This window comes from Plectropomus leopardus, chromosome 2 (assembly GCF_008729295.1).
Source record: "Plectropomus leopardus isolate mb chromosome 2, YSFRI_Pleo_2.0, whole genome shotgun sequence".
Taxonomy (NCBI): Eukaryota; Metazoa; Chordata; class Actinopteri; order Perciformes; family Serranidae; genus Plectropomus; species Plectropomus leopardus.
Genome location: NC_056464.1, coordinates 12,237,426 through 12,261,033, shown reverse-complemented (window position 1 = coordinate 12,261,033; position 23,608 = coordinate 12,237,426). Strand labels below are relative to the sequence as shown.

The 23,608-nt window shown below is 39.5% G+C and overlaps 3 protein-coding genes across 3 annotated transcripts; 2 read left to right on the top strand and 1 right to left on the bottom strand.

The window, feature by feature from the left end:
- The first annotated feature begins 297 nt into the window (after positions 1–297).
- Positions 298–4,110, top strand: LOC121952901 (anionic trypsin-1-like). Its single transcript, XM_042499778.1, has 5 exons — positions 298–352; positions 532–682; positions 1,033–1,174; positions 2,819–3,076; positions 3,961–4,110. The coding sequence occupies exons 1-5, from the start codon at positions 298–300 to the stop codon at positions 4,108–4,110; spliced, it is 756 nt and encodes a 251-aa protein (XP_042355712.1).
- A 789-nt stretch (positions 4,111–4,899) lies between these two features.
- On the top strand, positions 4,900–9,418 carry cdab (cytidine deaminase b). Its single transcript, XM_042501123.1, has 4 exons — positions 4,900–5,109; positions 5,945–6,056; positions 7,577–7,634; positions 8,349–9,418. The coding sequence occupies exons 1-4, from the start codon at positions 4,923–4,925 to the stop codon at positions 8,487–8,489; spliced, it is 498 nt and encodes a 165-aa protein (XP_042357057.1). The 5' UTR covers positions 4,900–4,922; the 3' UTR covers positions 8,490–9,418.
- A 160-nt stretch (positions 9,419–9,578) lies between these two features.
- On the bottom strand, positions 9,579–23,548 carry LOC121953850 (dnaJ homolog subfamily C member 16-like). Its single transcript, XM_042501102.1, has 15 exons — positions 23,144–23,548; positions 22,884–22,950; positions 22,141–22,286; positions 20,569–20,744; positions 17,666–17,850; positions 16,240–16,344; positions 15,622–15,780; positions 14,949–15,079; positions 14,498–14,675; positions 14,024–14,206; positions 13,795–13,871; positions 13,435–13,515; positions 13,055–13,144; positions 11,607–11,777; positions 9,579–11,378 (listed from the first exon to the last, which is right to left on the bottom strand). The coding sequence occupies exons 1-15, from the start codon at positions 23,332–23,334 to the stop codon at positions 10,889–10,891; spliced, it is 2,430 nt and encodes an 809-aa protein (XP_042357036.1). The 5' UTR covers positions 23,335–23,548; the 3' UTR covers positions 9,579–10,888.
- Between the last annotated feature and the right edge of the window lie 60 nt (positions 23,549–23,608).

Sequence of the window (23,608 nt, the reverse complement as noted above, 5' to 3'; positions counted from 1 at the left end):
AGTGGACAATGGCAGGGAACAATGAGAGTGACAGGCATGGTTACAGTATAAAAGAGGCCTGAGAGTTCTCAAGGTTTACTGCATGTCCTGGGATGAGAGAAGTGTGTGAGGGTGTGAGTGCTGATGCTGCTGATGCTGGGCTTGGACTGTTTTCTCACTTGTCTCTTGATAAGGTGAGACAGCTTTGTATTGGTACCAATGGAATACTAATTAGTGACACTTTTTGGATTTTAAGTTCAAATGAATTGGTTGAAAGATACATTTACTTCACTTTGTTTCTTTTTGGTAGCAACTAAGATGAACCTGTCTCCATCCTGTCAACTTTCACTGCTCCTTCTGAGTGTCGTTACAGGTGAGGAACGATGGCATCTGAGAATACATTAACAGTACATACTGTCCTCTTAACACACCTTCGGTCACTCAGGGGCCAGGGCTAGCTTCGTGTAACTTAATCTGAGTAATAACTAAAAGCTACTAACTAATCCCAGGTTACAGAGTCTCTCTATGTCTAATCCCCTTTTTGGCTCTTAGGTGTGTATGGGCAAAGAATCATTGGGGGTGGAGTGGTACAAAACTACAGCATCAAGTATCAGGCCTCCCTCCTGTACTGGAGGTACCACTTCTGTGGAGCCACCCTCATCCACCCGCAGTGGGTGGTGACTGCTGCCCACTGCTGGAGACCGTAAGTTACTGCAGTTTGATAACGTGGGAACTTGGAGGGTTGATTTGCAAAAACAGAATATCTACATGTTTTGCTCCTAATTCATGCTTTTGTGCTTGAATGCGCAAACCAGGGAACATCAGTCAAACTGGCGTCAACATATCATTATCATTTTTATCATTTTTTTTTCCTGTGCACTCAAAGGAATATCAACCAAACTGGTATTTTATTTATTTTAGGAATACCTTTAAATTGTTTTTTCTCTTTGCACTCTTAAGTGACTTAAAATAAGTTCTGAATTGTCTTCTTTGTTGTTGGTTAACAAGCACCATAAGAATCTTCTGTTACGCCTTCTACTGTGCTTTTTTCAGGAGGCACCGGATCAAAGTGGTCCTGAGTGAGCATAACATCCATAGGGTGGAGGGCTTTGAGCAGACATTCACTGTCTCCTTAGTCTTGAGGCACTTTCAGTACCAACCCTGGACATTTGACAATGATATCATGATGCTTAAGGTGAGGGATAATTGTGGAATATGACTTATTGTATCATATTCAGATATGGATTTAATATAGATACTGATTTCAGACAATGACTAGATTACTGATTGAAACTGATGAGACAGTGATCTGCAACACATTTCTGAGGCCGGCAGCACAGAAACATGTCAAAGTGTACCAATATACATTTCTAAATAATGTAGGGTCTGACATTCTCATCGGACCTTTCACTGAGAAGTGTCACACATATAAACACATATGCAATTCACAGCATTTAAAAAGATTTAATATATTAGCCTTGTCAATGCTTGATAAGTGGTGGAAGTAAATTCAACTAAAATGGTACTCCAGCAAGTATATAGATCATTTACTTGAGTAAAATTACTAATACCACACTGGAAAAGTACTCTTTTAAAAGTTAAAGTTTGGCATTAAAAATGTTACCCAAGTAAAAGTACAGAAATCTTCAAATAAATATGAATGATATATATTATTAAATATTTATTTCTTTATTATTAATTATTTAATAATTGATTAATAAATAAATACAAAAGATGGATGGATTACATCACAGTGCCCCCCTTGCCTTCATCTGCAAAATGTATCTTAAATAAACATGTGCAGACCATGCAGAGACATGTAAATGTACTACAAAGAGACACAAAACAACTACAAAAAGATAGAAAATGACCAAAAAAGACACAAATAGACATCTAAAGAGTCAGAAACTATATATATAAAAAAAAGACAAGCAAAGGAATGACAAAGAAACACAGAACGACTAGAAAGAGACACAATGTGTCCCCAAAGAGATGCAAAGGAACTACAAAGAGACACAGGACAACTACAAATAGATACAAAATGACCAAAGAAGGCAAAAATATACCTTGTAGAGACACAAATTGTCCTTTACAGAGACAAAAATGACAACAAAGAGATGCAAAGAAACTACAAAGAAACAGAATGACTGTAAAGAGACAAAAATGACTGAATAGAGATGCAAAGAAACTACAAAGAGACAGAACAAGTACCTCAAACTTGCACTAAAGTATAGTATCTGAGTAAATATACTACTACCTACCACTGCTACCGACAACAAGCCAAAACAACCCTTGCAGTTTCATCAGGGAGATTTTTTTACAGAGCTACAGAAGACTACTGTTTCCACAGGCTGAATACTCATTTTCAATTTATTCTCATTATTTGTTTTATTAGTTTCCTCTGTATTGACCTGCCTATGATACAGTGAAAAGGCTTGTTTAGTGACTTCAGTGAGAATACTGACTCATTGCTTTTTATTGTGCATATCGGGGATTTTCAGTGAAACTGAATTTCCAGTGCACTGTAACAATTTTTCCATTGAAACCCACTTCAAATGATGCTTACTACCTACTGAACCAGAGACCTGATTGAGATACAGTTACATTCAACCCCTTTATCAAATAATTTGCTTCACATTGATGTACTTATTTATCCTTTTTTGCCTCCATCTGCTCTTGTGTGAGTCATTGTATTCTGTTTCAGACAGCACAGTAGGTCATTTAGAAGAGCAGTAACCCTCTTTACTCACATTTTCATGCGAATAGAAAATGTAAAATGCTACCTTCAGCAATAGCTGTCTGTGTCGACTGACTGAGGAAAATGTTCTCTGTGTGTCAGTTGGATCGTCCAGCTGTCATCAACGCCAGGGTTGAGCCGGCCTCTTTGCCAGACCCGAACTCACCACCCTTGGCTGACCTTACCCAGTGCACCGTCAGCGGCTGGGGTGTGACCTGGCTCAACAGCTACAGCCTGTCACCTGTACTGAGGTCTGTGAATGTGAATATCTTCAACAACTGCTGGCAGTACTACAACTACAGGATCACAAATAACATGGTCTGTGCTGGTTCCCAGTCTGGAGGGAAAGACTCCTGCCAGGTGAGGCACAAAGTTGTGTGTGTGTGCGTGTGTGTGTATGTATGTGATAAAGCAAGGTATGCTTCAGGGCGTGGCTACTTTGTGATTGACAAGTGGCTATCACAGAGGGGTTATCAGGTTCTCAGTAAACTCCATCCCTCGCTCCTCCACAGCTCCAACCTCTCAGCAAAATATAGACACCTCCAGCTCCCCCCCAAAAAAGAGATGGTGACAGCCAAAATACCAAACTTGAGGCTTCAAAATGATTGATCACAAACCAGTGTGTAATGTCATGGGGGATACACCCACTCCTTTTATACAGTCTGGTCCCAGTCTGCATTCAGACACAGGACTGACACATTTGTTACTCTCAAATCTGATGCTGTTAAAGCTGCATTTAAGTTTTTGGGGGTTTTTTTACCACTTGAGGGCAGTGGAACAAGCTGAAAACACATGCTTTTGCCTTATAAAGAAGCAAGACTAGTAGGCAAACAGTATCAACATTGTTTTGAATTTTGTTTTTGGCCAAGTGGCAAATGTAAGTCCAATATTTCAGTCTCAGCTCTGTTTTTGTCACTCACTGTAAAGAAATTATGGATGTAGTCAAGGTGATGTCAGCCATTGCTTTATGGTCTATTGTTATGAATGCTCAAGTTTGGAATTTTGGCCATTGCCATCTTGGAAATTTCGAGCAAGAAGTGACCGTATTTGGAACAAGCAGCTGAAAAATCAAGCCAATGCCAAAGTGCCAAAAATTTCAATCATCAAATGGCCACTTGAGAATAAATCTCCATAGACTTCCATGATGAAATTTAAAAGCTTTTTACACTCTGATTTTCAGCTCAGTTAGGAAATGATTATTTTTTTGCAAAAAAATGTGTAACTGTTTACTTTTCCATCCTCAGGGCGACTCAGGAGGACCTCTTGTTTGCAACGGTAAACTTGAGGGCATTGTATCTTGGGGCTACCGTTGTGCCCTTGCTAGATACCCTGGCGTCTACACCAAGGTCAGAAACTACCTCGGGTGGATCAATTGGGTCACCCAGAACCTATAATGAGAGTCTTAATACCCAGCTCAAACAATATTGTGATGAAGATTCGAATGGATCCTAATGGACCAAAGCCATAACGGATATTTTTGGTTGTCTTCTAGACATTACTTACATATAAACATGAACATATTTGCTAAAAATGAATTATCTGGGATTACACCCTACAATTGTGAACTAATTTAAACACAAACAGGTAAAAATACACAGTAAAGTTACTTAAAAAAAAAAATTATATCACCTAAGAGAGACGATTCAGGTTATTATGAAAAAAAAGTCTGATGAATAATACAACTAAACGCACTTTGTACTTTTATTCTACTGTGTTTGTAGTGTTTTCTGGAAGTGATGTTAAACCATGTCACAGGTTTTGGGGATCACTTCAGGAATCATTTTGGTCCTCGAAGCCTCCATTTCTCAGCTGCTCAAAGAGAAGCTGGGCTTACCAATAAAGGTGCATATTTTTTTCAAATGGTCTCCTTTGATACTGGTCATCTATTGCACACTTACACATACTAAATAAGGAAAAAAAGAAATTAGGAAACAATTTTACACAAAACTTAACTAATGCATGTGAGTCACAGCATCCTGCTTGAATTTCCTGCAGACAGTCACGTCTGTACAAAATGAACAACAGTAACAACAACAACAACAAAACCGCCTCTCATTGCCTCATGACAACGTGCTGGCATCCTAGCCAATGATTGGCTGTGACTGCTCCCTCTCCCCCTTCCCCCTGTACCATCCCCATTTAAAGCTGAACCACAATAGACTCATTCAGTGACTCAAAAACAACCTCACAAACCCCAAGTGCAATCATGGACCAAGTCAAGTTGAGCAGGGGGGTGATGCATATTAAGGACCATGGCTCCAGAGATCTGTCCCAGGAAACGGTCCAGAGGCTGATCCACCAGTCCCATGAGGCAAAGCAGCAAGCCTACTGTCCTTACAGCAAATTCAGAGTGGGAGCTGCTCTCTTGACCCACGACAACTGTGTGTTTACAGGTAAGATACAAGTGAAACTTTGCTTCTGGGTTGTTTGATTAGGGTAAATATTTGACATGAGGAAAGAAGGTTTAGATAAGTGATCAACTCTGAATTCTGCCTTCTTATCACGAAAGTGTTTCCCTAAAACTAAACTAACAAGTTCTTTGACATTGAAGGAATGTACATCTAGAAGAAAGTATTGTTAAGTCTACCACATTTGCAGGCAGGAAACCAGTGAGAGTCAAAGCATTACGTAACTTGTGTTTGAGATTTTTCTTGCTGCTGTCTGACATCATTTAACATGTAGATTTTTTTTTTAAAAGGAAATGGATCATTTGTGAATTGTGAATGATTACCTGACAACAGACAGATGAAATGACTGGACGCGGTGAGGGAAGGTTTAATATTAACATGCCCCACGTAAATCCCCTCACCAGGTGAAGTCATTATTCTAAGTTGGTTGAATAAAATCACATTTTTAGGATCAACAAATCTTAGTTTTCCCATGAACTTCCAATGACCTCCTATCATTGCGTCAACAGTGCAGCACACACACACACACATGGATGTCAAATGAGTCAACAATAAGCCAGACGCAAATGTCCTGCTCATGTTGCTGGACTGTACAAAGCTGAGTGAGTCACGTGTGTGTGTGAGGCCAAATAGCTGGCAAACAGCTGTGAGTGCAAAGACCCCTTGAGTAACTACTTAATCAGGAGAGAATAAGTAAACAAACAGCCCCCTTTGACGGCAGAAAGGCCTCTGTTTGTAACTCCAGTTGTTTTTTTTCTCTAATGTGTCAGATTCATTTCAGTGATGTGAACACGCTAAAAGTACCTGATGTCCCCGGTAGGTTGCAATGTGGAGAATGCGTGTTACAATTTGGGTTTGTGTGCTGAGAGGAATGCCATCTCAAAGGCAGTGTCTGAAGGCTACAGGAGCTTCAAGGCAATTGCAATTGCCAGGTACGTCTACATTATCCATTCTCTGTCCATCCTGTCAGTCATCATTCCTGTATTACCAAACCAAGACTCCCTTCTCTTCATGGCTCAGTTTCTTTTTGCAGATAATGAAATCTTAAGCTTTCCCTTGTTTCATCACACAACAAAAGTGTATTTTATGGAAAACTTCAACAACAAACAGCACAATAACTAAATTCACCTGGATCTCAACAGCACAGAATATCCAGCACAGGTACACTCAAAGCCAACAACACATTAACAAAACATACTGCTCACAACCAATACAAGATGAGTTTAAGCCACCTCTAATATCTACAAAAACAAAACCTAAACACAATTGACAGCAGGCTATTGCATCAGCAATAGTAAAGAGAACAAGAATTTATGAGCCTAAATTAATCATTAACAGTCTCAACTTACGCAATGCATTTTTTTTCTGGCTGTAGGAGCCCCCTGAGCCCGCGCCTGGGAGGCAGGTTCTCTAATCTGCCAGTGGTTGCATCTAAATGAACAGAAGCTTCTTTTAATGCCTTGTGATGATGCTTTTATTAGCTTTATAATAAAAGTGTACAGAACAGAGGGGCATTAGTAGAAATGCAGAGATTTGTAGTGAGTTATATTAGGACATAGTGTCACAAGGGACTAAAACAAGCAGCCAGGTATACAAACAAAAAACAGACTTTATGCTGATAAAATGTCCAAAACAAACAGGTATCCAAAAACACAAAGCACAAATGAAACACGAATAAAAACAGAACTGAAACCTGTCCAATCACAGGGAGAATAACAACAAGATCACAGCAGGCATAACCGGCAAACTGACAAATGACAAAGGGAGACACACAGGTATATATACACAGAGAGCTAATCAGGACAACGACACACAGCTGAGGCAGGTGGATCAGGGAACGGGGGAAACAGGGATGGGAACAGGTGTGCAGGGAAGACTAACAAGAAAGGACAAACCAGACAGGTGAAGATAATCAGAGAAACACACAAAGACAATGGAGTAAAATCAGACATGACACATGAGAAGTGATAATACAAAATAAAACAGAACATGTGTAACAAGAAACAAGAGAAACACAAACAGAAAACCCCCCACCAAAAACAAAGTCTACAATATAACTCTAAACCTAAGATCATGAGACATAGATTAGATGGGGGGGGGGTTTTCTGTTTGTGTTTCTCTTGTTTCTTGTTACACATGTTCTGTTTTATTTTGTCCCTTCAAAAAAAGTAGCAGAGGACTTTTTTCAACAGAATTAATGACATTAACATCATGAATTGACGCAGACCAATTTGGAAACAAAACTTAGACCCTTGCATTAGACTGTTGGGAATGTTTGAAAGAACTTATAGGGAACTTATAGTATGATTAGAGTAATCAATAGCGAGGGTATGGGTGAGGTTTAAGGTAGGAGGTCAGAGCACTGTGACACACTGTCATCTTTGTGTTCAACTCTAATACATTTCCCCTGTTTTGCTTCTCACCTACATTCTTCTTCATATGTTCCTTGCAGTGACCTGAATGACCAGTTCATCTCCCCGTGTGGTGGCTGCAGGCAGTTCATAAGAGAGGTATAATCTCTTCCGGTCTACTGGTTTGGTGCAGTTGTTCAAGTTTCCAGTGTGTGATCAGGACCGCCCACAGAAATGGCTAGCTTCCTTATGATGTCCAGTCAGGGCCCTCCCAAATATGCTTTAGTCGTTTTGGTTTTTTTTTTAAGATTATATTTTGGGATTTTCCCCTTTATTGACAGGATAGCTGTAGAATGACAGGAAGTGTGGGAGAGAGAGGGGGGTAGACACACAGCAAAGGGCCACAGGCTGAAATTGAACCTGGGCCGCTGCAAGGGCCTCGGCATATGGGGCGCACACTCTAGCAGGTGAGCTAGAGGCCCCATGCTCTAGTCATATTGACACATGCATATACTCTCTGTCTCTCTCCTAGGTCAGATCAGTGAATTTCTCAGGTCATGTGGCCTGCTGCCTTTATTATTTTTTTAATAAATAATAATTGTAATAAATAATAATAATAATTGTATAAAAAAAAGACTAAATACAATGGTTACTTTCTGTTGTTTTAATAAGTAATGGGGAATTTCATTTTATAAAATGTAGTTACAATTTCTTATATTTAGAACTGACATGATTATTGGGGGTTTCCATGGTCCTCCTTTTTCAGGGCGACCCTGTCTGTGATTTTTTCGTTGTCAGGAGCACACACAAAAATAAAAAAAGGGGTGTTTTTACTGCTTGCTATATTTTCTTTTTATGTGATCTCCCTCACAGTTTGGATCAAACTGGGATGTGTACCTGTCAAAGCCCGACGGCTCGTACCTAAAGATGACTGTGGACGAGCTGCTGCCTGTCTCCTTTGGCCCAGAGGAGCTGTCCATGAAGAAAGTGTTTGACATTCCTCATGAGTACTGAGTCCAGATTGTGGTACAAAAACACACGTGGCTTCTTTGAGCTGCTATGACATGTACTGTTTAAAATGCTGCTGAAAATGAATTCATGTTTAGCAGTAGTTCTATTTATGGTAAATATTTCTTCATGTATTATCTGCTGATTGTAAATGTCATATATATTTAAATTTACTCTGTGTACTGTAGTATTAATTAAAACAACATCAAGGTCATTGCCAAACTATTTGCTGGAAAATTAATTTATTAATCAGTTTAATTAATTATTCCTTAATTATTTATCTATTTACCAGTGGTGAAAGATGTATTTAGATTCTTTGCTTTTGTAAAAATACTAATACCACACTGTGGGAATACTCGACTACAAGTAAGTCCTGCATTCAAACCTTACCTTACCTTAAGGTAAAAGTACTGTGTTTTCATTAAAATGTGCCTCTAGTGTTGGTTCTAAAGTAACATGTTCCCTGCCATCGTTTTACTATTAAAGATGATGTTTTAGATTGATATTACTGCTACATTAATGTGTATGCTGCCATTTACTGATGTAGATGTCTGAAACAGTGCCAACTTTAGCTACATAATATGCTGTTTGGGGACATTTATAGATACATGGTTTTCACTGGACAGCAAAAGTATGAGAAACTGTAATCTGAAAGCTGTCAGGCATATGTAGTGGAATAAAAAGTATTAACCTCTGAGATGTAGAGATATATAAAGTTGCATAAAATTGATTACTTAAGTAAAGTGAAAGTACCTCTAATCACACTTGACACAGTACAGTAAATGTACTTTGTTACATTCCACAACTGCCATTTACCAACATTAACATGCTGAATGCTGTATCGTTATAGCTACAAATATTACCTAGTTTAAAGAAGCATGACCAAAATTATGTATCAAATCCACATATTTTAATAAATAAAGTGTTTTAAAGGAGTTTCTCTTAATTATTTGAAGGTCAATTTTCACAGTTGGATATAGACACAAATGGACATACAGAAAGAAAATAATTATAAGAGTGTACTGCAAATGTTATTTGTTGAGCAGCAAATTATTCATTTACAGGGTAAAAGGAGGAGAGAGACGGGTTGAAGCATTTAAGTTGCCAGTGCAAATTCACTAAACATTTATTAGTGATTTTAAGTTTATGTATTCCATGCATCTACATTTACAGTGGTTTAAGGGCACAGGCTTCAAAAGGTCAAGTCAGACAATAGACAAGAACTTAAAAATAAAATAAAATAAAAAATAGGTGAGACAAATACCAAATAAACAGCAAATGTAAAGACAAAAAGGCAGATGTAAAGTTTCAGGTACCATCTATCCAAAAGGATATTTAACTTGATCAGAATTCAAACTTGGCTTGTAGCATAGTTTATGTTAAATCTCTAAACAGAACAGCAGCAAGACATGGCAACTTGGTCTGAGCAGAAAAACATCAGGAAGAATCCAGTTCAATTAACCATTTAAAAAAATGTTTATGGTGTTTTGTGTCAAAGTTGATTATTGCTGCTTACAGTGCTTTGAAATTCTCTGTGTCCTAATACCTGGAATCAAAAAGTTGTGTTTGATCTATAACAGCAAAAAAAGGACAATTATCAAGTTCAACTTTAGGCTGCTAAAGGTTAAAAATAAAAAATATAATTTATCTATAAAGTCAGTGCATCAGGCTCAGTTCCCAAGCCTTTATTTGTATTAACCTGCTTCCACATATGGCCAAAAGTAAAAACTCATGATAGAGGGCTGTCAATGGTGAAGATATGTTCCGGCGTGGAACAAATTTTAGAGGCTCTTGGTGCTTCAAAGGACTCAAGTAGAGCAAAACAAGTGCGCTTACTCCAAGCTGTATGATTTCACCTAATGAATGTATAAATATAGAGACAAAGTTAAAAAGAGCAGAAAACAACACAAAGAACTGGATTAATCTGTAAAAGCTAGCTTCATCTAATGCCTGTACCATGATGCTTATGGGCTGTTTATGTGGAACAGAGACAGTACCTCATCTATAACACCACCTGTGTGTGTGTGTGTGTGTGTGTGTGTGTGTGTGTGAAGATTGCCTGTGTTTGTATGTAATACAGCTTTTGTTGTTTTCCAAGAGTCTCTCCCTTTTCTGTCTCTGTACAGAAGACATGAAGCAGCATCGCGCAGCGCAGACTTTACCTTTGCCTCAATACGTGCATTTTAAAGGTTTGTGGTAGCACGCTACTCTAAACCATCAATTTCCAGATAAAATGAGACATTCTGTAAGCAGGTTTGCAACAGTTCAAGTGCAGCAACATACCTCTGTGAAAGAGAACTTAAATAATAACTCAAAAACTGCAACATTGTGCTGCACTTTTCTCGCTGAAGAACTCAATCAGCAGATTGCAAAGCGTACCTGCTGCCATTCAACCTTTTCCGGTTTCAGCTCCCTGCGGACGAGTTAGTGGTTTCACCAAGAGAGGGCCAAGCAGGGACCTGTAATCTGGGCAGGGTGCCCTCCATTAGCCTCTCCATCCACAGTCCCAGCCTGTCAAGCTTGTGGTGGACTTCTATGCTGGTGGCCCTGCTGGAGCCCCTTCTGGGTGCAGCCCCGTCCTCCCTGGAATGGGATCTGGACCGAGAGTGGGAGCTGGACCTTGACCTGGAGCGGGACTTTCTCCTGCTGTCAGAGGAGAATGAGGTCTCGGATGAGGAGTCGTTGGGGTCGTCCCCTGTGAAGACGGGTCTAAAGAGGCAAAAGTATTTCTTGTAACCGTTGAGGGCCAGGACATGGCCCGAGTAGTCTGGAGATTCTTCATCCTCGTCTGAATGGCCGTCGCCCTGCGTAGCGTCAGAGGCTGAGCGAAGGAGTGATGGCATCCAGTGGTGGTGCTTATCAGCGTTGAGGAAGGAGAAGTGGAGGGTCTGGGTCCTGTGGTGGCAGAGGAAAGTGGACCAAGGCTGGTCTAAGATGCCCCTTCTAACAAGCTCAAACAGTCTCAACGTTTTTCTAACAGATAACAGAGTTCAGCTACAGTCTGCACTCACAAGGCCGCTTTCTTTTGTACAAATTGTACTTTTTCTTATGTACAAATAAACTAATGGAAATAAATAACTACAAAAAAAATCTTGAAACATGCCCTCCATTGCTGAGACTTACCCAGAGAAAGAAAACACCTCCTTGGCAAATTTCCTGAGCAGGGCATTCTTAGAGGCGTTGGTGAGCACCAGTACGACGTTGATATGGCCGGGCCTCAGCTTGACCAGGTTGCTGATGTACGTGATGTCTGTCAGTTCTGTCACTTCCACAAAGTCCTTCTTAGGAGGACGGCTGCATGGACCAAAGAGAAAGACAGAGGCAGGGAAAGTTACAAGAAAGGAAAAGAAACGTGGGAACTACTTTTATACGGATGTCCCTTATTTATTACAGTGTATTTTGGGGGTTGCTGATATGATGATAATAACTTTTGGAGCTGATAATGTAGAAAATCAGGGCTGGATTCTTGTGTGATCTTGCAAATTAAACTGCCTTACAAGCAATGCGATTTTGGGAGACAAGGAGAAGGAGACTGAAATTGTAAATACTGAAATGTTTAAAACTTTAAATTACTGTTCTCAGGAACCTTAAAGCATTTTTTTAAGAATCTCTACTCGAGTGTTGTCACGTGTGAGGCAGCTGTTTTGTTGTTTATATGGAGATTCCAAATAAAATTTAAATAAAAATGTGATGAAGTACAGTATGGTTAATCGAATTTAAAGAACAATTACTAGATCATAATATATACTGTGAATTTGATACAAAATTATAAATACCATGATCAAAGATTTTGGTCATACTGCTTACACCTTGTGTAGTTTTGTAGGAGGGGATGCTTTACAGCCAGTATGGAGAGGAGGAATCATTTCAGCTCACAGTCTCAAAGTACATGTGGCATGCAAGTATTATTGTAATTATAAACAAGCCCTTTTGAGATGAACGTGCACACCTGCCAAATGTTCCCAAATGTAAAAATCCCAGCTACATGTCAACAAAAGTGATGTCTTGAAGAGACCGTAATCTTGTTTCGAGGTTGGTTCAGACTTTCACTGGAGAGCAGAATAGGCTTCATAAGTCTGAACTTTTATATCACAATATAATTATAATAATATTATGATCTATTGGATAGAGCAAAAGTAAAATTCCAAACCTGATTATCACAGGAAAGCACTGTGCATCAGCTAGTTGTAGATTTAAGTGCAGTTGGCTACATGACAGAAAATACAAATTTATTAACACTTTGCTGCTGAGTCATGTTTCATCATTAATGAGAACGTTTCTTGTGGAGCTTTGGGAGCTGTCTTGACAATTCAAGGACGTGCTTAAGTTAGCAAACCACAAACCCCCCACGGTCCTGCCAGTTGGATAAACAGCCATTCAACTGCAAAATAAGTTTTTATAAACCATTGTTCAGGCAGTCTGTGTGGAAATTTAAAAACAATCTGCTCTTTGGTGCCCTGATTTTCCAGTTTTTCGGCTGTTACAGCTCATGTTGTGAATAAAGTAGGTTGCCCGAATAAAGCAGACTCTCTGCTGTGGATCCAGCTGCTGTATGCACTTCACTACATTACCTTGAAGTACTAGCTCTACTTGATGCATCATCCTCAGTTTGCGGCTGCTCCTTCGGCTTTGGTTTCCGGGGTTTGCTCTCAGCTGGCTCGCTGAAAATGCACCACAAAAAAAGGAAATCATCAGTGTGGACACCAACAGCTCTTTAGGGCAACACTGTCAGCCAGTATTCTCTCACTTACCAAACCAGGAGTAGCCACACAGAATTAAAAGACAAATGAAATAAACAAATGCTAAATAACCCATTTCTATATGGAGATCTAGGCAGTATCATTAACAATAAGATATTTTAAATCAAGCATTTTCTATGACTTGATTTAAGGTGTACTTAATCTCGATAATTAAAATGTTGTAACGTCAAACAGTGTCATGGTGATCTCACCTAAAGGCCTGAATGATGACTGTGCCAAAAAGAATGAAGAGCGCTGAGAAGATCAACGACAGGATGGGCATCATCTCTCGCCTTGAGGACAGAAAAATGTCATTATTTAAACACAGCACACAGCAGCTCTTATCAACCAACAACAGTCCTCGCAGCCTCCCTATAACCTCTACATGTAGTTACATTTTTGAAGGAGGGCATCACAGCTATGATGGGACACACATACCAGATAATTCTGGTTACACTTTGATGCCCACGCATGACTCAGCTTCTGATAAATTTCAGGAAGCATGCCGCCTTGTCTGTCTTTCTCTTGTTTGCGCTGAAAAGTGCAGACTCTCCGGGTGAGTGTCGTCTTACCAGTTGGAGTAGAGAAGGTCATCATATATTTGAAGGATGTAATCATAGGCGGCATTCATCCACTGAACAATAAAGATCTGAGGAGGTTGAAAAAGAAACACACAGCGATGACATCCAGTTAAATGTTTCAATGTCAGCAGCCCCAATGATCTCAAATTAAGGTGTGTGTGTGTGTGTGTGTGTGTGTGCGTGCGTGCGTGCGTGCGTGCGTGCGTGTGCATCTTCTTACGGGGGCCATCTCGTTGTTCAGCTCTGGCAGGGTGGCATCTGAGCTCAGATAGGTGGGGTCTTTCTGAAGGAGCTCCAGCTGTTCGTGGAGACGGTATTTATCTTCTTCACTGCCGTTCCAGCCACCACTCACAGAGCGGAACAGGACCTTGCCGGCATGGCTCCGCCTCTCAAGAATCACCACCTGTCAGTCAGAAAAAGCAACTCTACTGTAAACTGAGGCTGTGCAGAGTCTCAGGATGAACATATCGGTAATCTGACACATATCATATTCTGTATGTGCAATAAAAGGTTTGCCAGCAGGTGCACGTTGTCCTCGATCTTCGTTCATGCTGCATGAGGGAATCATTTTTCTCTTCAGATAAGTTCCTTTGTGTCATACATTTTATTTTAAAAGCTTGTTATTGAATTTGCAACAAGGCGAGAATATGACTGATGCATGTGTGTACACTGTTTATGCATTTCTGCCACTGACCTGAGGTGAGAGTGCAGCTTGATTGTGGAGCAGTGCCTGACAGAGCGGCTGCTGCTGACGCTGGTAGACATACGCAAACCGCAGCACGTCTTTTTTGTTAACCGATGCGAAGTCTAGGAAGGCCTTATTGCCTGGAATAAAGGCTTGGTCCTCCCCTGTGATCAGCAGCACGCAGTACCTGCAAACCATTCACAGTCACACAACATTTCAGTTCACTGTGACAGCCGCTGTGATGTCTGTCCAACTGTTTTGTTTGGATTTCAGCTTCTTACAGTTGTCATATGATGTTTAAAGTCAAATCTGGGCTTGGCGTAATTTACATTCTTTTCTATAACAGTTCAGCAAAACAGAGACGCCTCCTTTGATCAAGTGTAATTACAAAGGAGGTACATTTGAGGATATATTAAGTACAGGAGCAGAGGCTAAGCACTCTGCTGAGAAAATGTCTTACTTCCTCCGTCGATGGAACTGCTTGACAGGGCACAGCTCATCAAAAAGCTGTTGGTTGACCAGCCGTGGCACCTGTAAGAACTTGTTGTTGGAGACAAACTCATCCATGATTTGTCGCTTCATCCCTCTGGCCTGAAAGAGAGGAAGTGCAGTGGTTGTGACGGTCATAAAGCAAGACACTTTAGAGAAGAGTAAATGTAAAATATTGCAAAATGACAAAAATTGCAAATGGTTTTTACAGGGGAACTACACCTATTTTCAAAATTTATACATGTTATTTCTATGGTTCAAAAATATTAGAAAATTAAAAAGTCTGGAGCCGCTCCATAGACGATGACTTGTAAAAGATGTTGTAGATGACACTGAGAGCAGCCAGGGGAATATTCTGAGTAGAAATATACATTTTCTGTTTCAAAACTGATAGACTACAATAGAAAAACTCTGTGTTTTTTCTGTATTCAAAAAAAGGCTCCAATGCGTTGGCCATGGAGCAGCTCTAGACCGCCATCAAAAGTTTGATGATATCACTAACTTCTTTGGTTTCTGGCTTTGAGAGAGTGTAGCTCATGCTCACAATTATTAGTTAAACTTTCCTAAGCCATAGAAACAACAAATTGGGATACTGAAGTTAGGTGGTGTTCCCCTTAAAATGTTTTACAATGCATTTCTTGTACCTGAATGATGTCAACAGGCTTTTCTGTGTCCTCCTTGAACAGCAGCATGGTGGGGGCATATGTGTTTATGTTGAACTGCCGTAGTAGCCGAGTGTTGTGTGTGACACCCTGGTCCACGTAGCCAAAACGCACATAGTCTCTGAAGGCAAACGCTGTTAACTGGAGAATGGAGTGGGAAGATGAAAGAAATAAATACATTGAAATAAATAGGGCAGGGCAGATTGTTTTTATAAAACTGTGTAGATTAAATACTGCAGGTGTAACTAGGATAACTAATTGGCCCTAAATTATTTTCTCTCTCTGTCTCTATCAAACAAATTTATTGACATACATAACAATACTGTGTGCATTTGAATGTGATAGGTTAAAAGGGTAAATTCTATGTAACAAAGGAGGAAATATTGATCCGTTAGTTAATGAGAAACAGCTGCTCACACAGATGCCTCTGTAGTTGCCGTTGGGGTCTAATCAATCAATCTTTCTTTCGTTTCGGTGGAAACTGCACCAAAACTCAGAATATTAACCAGCTTGAAGAGCCACGCTGATTCCCACTTTAACATTTTGTCCAATAATAATAACACTTGTGATCTTGTGTGTGTGTGTAAGTGCATTGCTCACCTTATAGAGTAGGGGAATGACAGGGACCTGGTCAAACAAGAGAACGCTGGGCTTGTTTTCCACGTGCCAGTTATCCAGAAAAGCCAGGTAGTTGTTATCTGTGATCTGGAGAAACAACGGCAAAATTCAAAAACATACTCTCGCTAAATATGAGTAACAATCTACCCAGGCTTAACCTAAAACAAAATATTTATTTACTAGCTACTTTTTAAAGCCACACTTGATGAGGGATATTTGTAAATATGTGTTAACTTAAAAGTATATTATGCAGGATTTTCCTAAAAAAAAAAGATAAAGAAAAGAATAGACTCAAACATAAGTAATCCCTCTCTTTCCCTGCTCCCTTACATTCTTTGTTCAGGACATTTATGGGTGTGAATGCAGAATTTCTATAAGAGCTGATGGTTTTATAGATGAATTACACACACAGTATTTATTGAATACTTGATCGAGGAGAATCACAGTCAAACACGCAGCGTGTAACACAGCGTATGCCATCCAGAGAGAACAACACCAGTCCGCCCTCGGAAGACACTACATGTTCCCAGATAAGGTTATTTTGCAGACATCTATGAGTGAGAAGGTTCTATTGATCCCTGAGTTTAAACAAACAAGTGTGCTCACCCTGCTTCCCCTAAATCACCTTTCCTGTGTCCCCAACTACTCAACAGCACGTCTTCCAAGAGGAGATACTTAATCTACTGAGACCAAACATGAAAAAAAGCAGCTGCAGAGGTCAAAAATCTGACCTCAAGGCCTCAAGTAAGAAAATAACCTGAAAAAATTCAAATAGTTCTGTAAAAATAGTTTCAAATATGTGATTATGATCATTATGAATTTAGTTCACTTAGACATTTTTCCTTGGCTTTTAAAAATGGTCTTCCGGGTCTACTGGCTCATTTTTTTGCGTCTCTCTTTTTTTCTATGCCAATAATACCGTCTTCTTTGGTGCTCATGGTTTCAGTAAAATGAACTGAATAACTGAATTGCGGAGAATCTTACCAAGTTAACACTGTATGTCGCAGGTCCATATTGACAAAAATTCAAACATATATGCATTATGTATGTGTGATCCAAGCAGATAACTAACGTTAAGTCCAGCAGGTAGCCAACACCCTGGTTTTATACATCCAAAGAACCTTTATAAGAATTAACTGCATGGTGATCAGTCCAGGCCTCTAATTAAGACAGTCCTTTATTTGTCAAAATGTGTCACCACGGCAGGCTAGTAAAAGGGACTGTTTAATTGGGACTGGGCATTTATTTGAAGTTTTACACTATATAGTGAGGCAAAATGCCAAAGGAAACTGAATCTAAGGTTGGCTTTTACTTTCACTTTAACTGGCGTAGGCTAATAATCAGCATTACTCTTCTTAATTATAGGTAAAACATATAGTGATAGTGTTTTCATGACTGCTGTGTTTACCTTTTCCACCAGTTTCTGTGGCAGCAGGTCTTCGATGAACTGTCGCAGGTGTTCTCGTACCACAGTCTGATGGTAGAATGTCACCCTGCCGTTCACCAGCCCGATGATGGAGGGAGCGCGGTGAGCTCCCAGCTGGCTGGCCAGGCGCCGCTCATAACCCAGGTCCACAATGCCAATGCCAACACCTGGTGTAAGAGTAAAAATAGACCGCTATTGTACCTGATACAGTGGAGCAAAACACGAGTGTTCTCACAATGAAGGGGAAACACTACCTGGAAGTAATTTCAGGCTGTGTTATTTTAGTGATTTTGGAGAAAAAAATCAGTATATGCAAACACAGAGAGCTGCCTTGTTACTGATTTTAGACTTTTCGCTATTTTACATTCAAATTAGTTTAAGCTGAAAGGGGCAGAAAATACAACAATATTCTAGCAAAACCACAATGGATGCATTTCAAGTAGAGATTGACATGAATTAAAACTGAGCCGTAAAATTATTCAAACACAACAAACATGAAAGCAATTTTAAAGTGAATTCTTTCTTTTACCAAACAGAAACACTGAAAGTCTCAAAGAAGAACCACTCCTAGCTGTGGGATTTTTACTCGAGCCTTTGAAATTAGTGAGGTTCTGGCGAATGAATGGGGTTCATGAAAGATGCATATATCTGTTTTTAGTGTCTCACAGAATGCTGTGTATCCATACAGCTGTATACCACAGCGATATAAAGAGGCCGAAGCTGGCTTTCAAATGACGAGTGAGAAATGCTCTGAAGCAAGTTTTCTCATTTTGATTTTTAACAATCAAAAGGGGGATTCTGTTTGACAGCTTTGCATCCAAATAGAAAAGGGATGCATTTGTCAATACTGTAGATGAACAATAAGTGAAATGACTGCATAATGTGAGAGGTGTCCCTTTTAATGAAAAAAAAAAGACAAACTAAACTCTGCAGTCCATCTCAGCTCTACGTGGCTTGTTAGCGTTTAACTTTTGTATCCTGGTCACAACTTAACTGTTTTGGTTAACCCTCACAGCTCTAATTAATCTCGTTTGTAGCCACAGAAGACGAAAGCTTGATATCACATTTTAAGCTTCCTGCTTTGCACCGAATGGCAAAGTTAGCAACTAGCTAACATGAGCATCTAATAGCTAAAAAACCAAATAAACACTCGGTGGCGTCGTTATAATGTACATCTGTGTAATCAGATGTAATTCAGTACAACTGTTCTGCCATAAACTCTGCTTTTATGATTCCAAAAATGTCCTGTTTTTGACACTATCATACAGGTGTCCATTTATTTTTATATTTAATGATATCATAGCATCACCCAGTGGCCATAAGAAAACACTGGCATTGTATGTTTCTGCAAACCACGAATACATTCCCATTTCTCAAATGTATCAAATCTCTCTAAAGTGACGTAGCATATGAGCACTTGGTCTTTAGGAGGTGGAGAGGATACTGGATGACGGGACAGCTTGGCGAGACCCCTGCCAAGCTGCAGATGACTTTTCGAGAACAACAAACAATAAAAGTGGTTATGATTTAGCAAGTTATTGCTGTGTTTCTGGTGGCTTTTTAAGCACCAGATGAGGAAGTTTGGCAGCAACCTGTTGCTGTTTCTCCAGTGAGGATGTTGTCAAAAAAAGCAGGTGTTTTAGTTCAAGGCATCACTGCAAATTATGATCTTTTCCGAACCAAGTGGTGTTTGTGCCTTAGCATAACCATGTTGACCAAAGCGTTGTTGAAACATAAGGTTTCTGCATAAAGTTTCAACATATGCACTATGATAAGCTTTATGTTAGTCTTGCCATGGTTTTCCGCAAAGCTACGAATTCAACTACAATACGTTTTTGACAGCATTTTGCAGAAAATGCTGTTTATATCAAGCAAAGCTAGAATAGCTTTATATACTGAGCTTACTTTAGGCTAAAGGTTTTGAGAATCAGAAATATTTTATTGATCCTGGGGGAAAATTTTGGTTTGTTACAGTCGCTCTGATGCCAGAATAGAGAATTATAGCAAGTAGAAATTAGCACCAGCACAGCTATAGAAAACAGAAAATAGAAACACAGTAAGAGTAGGCAATTAGCACAGAATGTAAATATTTAAATATTTAAAATAAAGTGTGTAAATATGCTGAGTATGTAAGTGTATAAAATATAAATGTATCAGATTATTGGCACTAACCTGTGAATATTGAAATTATAATATGGATAATGTGCTGATTGTGTAAAATATAAACTGCCTTATGCTAAAATGCAATGTATCAAACTAGTATACAAGTTAAAAATATCAAAATATAAATATGTGTGCAAAGCTACAACAATGAACAAGATATACAGAAGCAAGAATAGCAACAAGAATATATACAATATATCCAATGTGTGATATAGCCTACAATTCATTAAACATTGAAATTTAAAATCTTTAGACATAAATGTTCATTCACATTGAATAAATAAATGTTGTGCTGGTTCTGACTGGTGACTTTGGTGTAGTAAAGAGTGGTGGGTACATTAGCATGCCGGATATTTTTCCAGGGCAGGGCACTTAGTTATTACAGAATAATAATGGGACTAGGTCTACAGGGCACTGGGAACAGCACTTCTAATTAGCAGAATTAACTCAACAACTTTAAATTCATCTCCAGTGCCAGACAATTGTGACAGTGAGTTGAATCCCTCCCCTGGCTTTACTCCTTGTTCCAGGACACCAAGAAGAACAAATAAACCTTGATGAATAATACATGAGATGACCGGCTCTCTTGGAATTACATTTGCCTTAATGGCCTGCAACTGAGGAAACATCAACCTTATGTTGTGATGCTTTTAGGAAAACCAGCCCTGAGCCTGAGCGTGTGTGGGGGCAGACTGATGGGAGTCTAGTCACAGCAGACTTACCCAGCGGCTCCAGCTCCTGCACCGTCTCCTTCCACACAGGCTCAATGTGCATGCACGCAAAGCACCACTCGGAGGTCACTTTGATGAGGTACGGCCTCCTGTGGCTGTCTGGAAGGACGTCGCTGTTAAACTGCGCGTGGTGAAGCAGGTACTTGCTGTCTGCAAAGTCCCTGGACCTGGAGGAGGGTCGGAAGAAAGACGGTGAGTCTTTTTTTAGCGAGAGCCTACGGGGGTGCTCTCAGGACATGACCTCAGAGTAAACTGTCTGCAACTCCAATTTGTTCGCTCATTATAAATCTTGCTGCAGCATCCTGAGTAGAAGTAGAGATCCTTCTTTGGAAAAAAAAAAGTACCAAAATAGACCATTCAACCAACAGGCTCCTTTAGTTTGTTCATCTCACAAAAGAGTGCAGATATTTTTTTTCATTTTATTCTCAAAATCAAAATAAAAGACTGACATCATACCACGCTGAGTCTGCAACTAAGAATTATTTTCATTTTGAATTACCCAAACTTAGGAATGGTAGCCGTTAATCGATGCTTGATTAATTGGATGTTTTTAATTTGATCGAATGTGTGAAATTTAATCAAATAGATCTGATCTTGAAATATAAACAATGTGTAAAGTCTAGCTATCAGTTGAATGTTATATTTTGAAGGCATGTTTCATGACAAGGCAGACATCATGGGGTCTGTAAGGAGAGCGCGGCTGCAACACTGGAAAATAAAGCAGGCAAAGCAAAACATTCATATTTCATTCATCGTTTCATAGGCTATGCAATACTGTTAAGGAATATGCAATATGTTGTTGTGAGTTCTGATTGAGTAAAAAAATATCATTTTTGGTATTGTTTGATAAAAGCAAAGCATTAGCATATGTTTTAGGTTGTTTTTTAAAAAATCACAATAACTGATTGTTAACACTGATTGCTATCGTTGCTAATGATTGATTACAGAATGTGCTTACCTATTTCTTACAAAGCCTATTTTTTTTTTTTTTTTAAAATCCAAAAGTATCCCATTTACACTGGTTTGAAATGGAGAAAAGCAAGTACATCCTCACATTTGAGAAGCTGTAGCCTAATTCAGTCAATTTGTCATCCATTTTCTGGTGATTGATTAGCTGTTCAATGAATTTGACATTCCCTCGCTGCAGAGCTTCATCATACAAGATTGCAACTGGATATCTAGGAATGAGCCTGTGGGTGATGGCAGTTTGGAGTTCTTATTATTACCAATAACTAAAACCTACTCCACTTACTGTGGACACAGCAGCATGCTGGGAAACAAATATTTCGGAGCATAATTGTGCGAATGTGGAAAAACAAATGTTTCTTTGAAGAAACAGAAAAGGGGATTTTTTTCCCTTATCAAACAGGATTTTGTGATTTGACGTTAAAATGGGTACTGACTGTATCCTCAGAGGACCATTGACAGTACTCATGGACTCCTCTAACAATAGCGTCTTTACAAGCAGGACACAGTGAGAGACATTTAACCAAAAGTTTCCTGTGTAACTAAATGACAGTGACAACTACTTTAATAAGAGACAAAACAAATCAGAAGTTGTACCTGGGGAAATGGAAAAAAGACTCGTCAAAGTAAAAGCTGTTGTGGAAGCTGCGGAAACCGTGATGCTGTGACTGGCCGAAGGGCTGGTTTTCATCCATCTGTCCATAGCGGTCAAAGTTGGACCTTCGCTCCTCATTAGATAGAATCTGTTAACAAGAGAGAATAAAACATACAAGTGACTGCTGTAAATGTTATGATTAGGGGTTGATGGATTATCGGCCTGGCCGATTATCGGGGCCGGTATTTGGGATTTTGTTGATTACCTGTACCAGCGTTTTATTTTAATGATCACTGATAAAATTAATTAATCTTAAAAGTGCAAAGAAAGCATCAGCACGTGAGGAACTTTCACTTTGTAAAACCTCGGGGAGCTATTTTTATCGATTTATGTTTAATTTAAATTTTCACTTGATGTTATTAAAAAAGTTGCTGGGAACTTGCTGTATGTGATGTTGAATGTGTCAGTTTTTATTAAACAATGGCCAAAGACATTTAAACAAAGTTTTGTGTTGTGGTTTGTTATATTCCAGTTTCTAAATATTATGATTTTCATTTTAACTGAAATTGCATATTGGTCTTAAATATCAGCCATGGGTCTCATTAACTACTAATGATCAGTACTGGCCCTGAAAAAACAATATCGGTCGACCCCTAGTTATGATACCTACGTGGAGACCTGGATACAGAAAGTGAGTCAAAGACACTGGAGGACATATGATATTTTATTATGCATTTTCACCCACCTCGTATGATTTAGAAACCTTGATGAACATGTCCTCTGCTTTGGGGTCCTTGTTCTTGTCTGGATGCCTGAAACAGCCCACACAGGACATCATATATCACGACTATCTCATGCAGGATTAAAATGCTCTATTTTGTGATAGTTAAAGTCAACAAGCATCGGTTCATATGTCAGATGTGTCCCGTTAACTGAACAGGGCTGATGTGCCACAGTCAGCGCCGGCCTGCTGTCCCTGTCGGGGACAGTCTGTCAGTCACTCACCACTCCTTGGCCAGGTTCTTGTACGCCCTTTTGATTTCTGCTTGACTCGCACTCCTGCTGACACCCAGGATTTTATAAGGGTCATACTCAGAAGCTGCTCTCGCCAAATGTACACTCAAAGTAAGCAGAAAGATGGCGAGCAGAAGTGGACATGTCCGAGGAGGATATCGGCTGGTTGTCCTGAGCGTCATCGCTGCCGCTGTCCTCGTCCAACGTCACTTAGCTGCCCGGTTTAGTAACGTAACGGAGCTGCTCTGTAGCGGGCTAATGTGTCCACATGAGAGCTTACGTGGTCCGCTTTGGTGACTTCTTAAATGTTAAGTTAAATACAGATGTCATACTGGCTTTTTACTACGATGAGGCCATTATTTTCTAGCTAATGCAAACTGTCAGCGTCATGGCGTCATGCCCGCAATAAAAGATTACACTTCCGCTTTCATATTTCAAAATAAAGTCCTCCTAAAC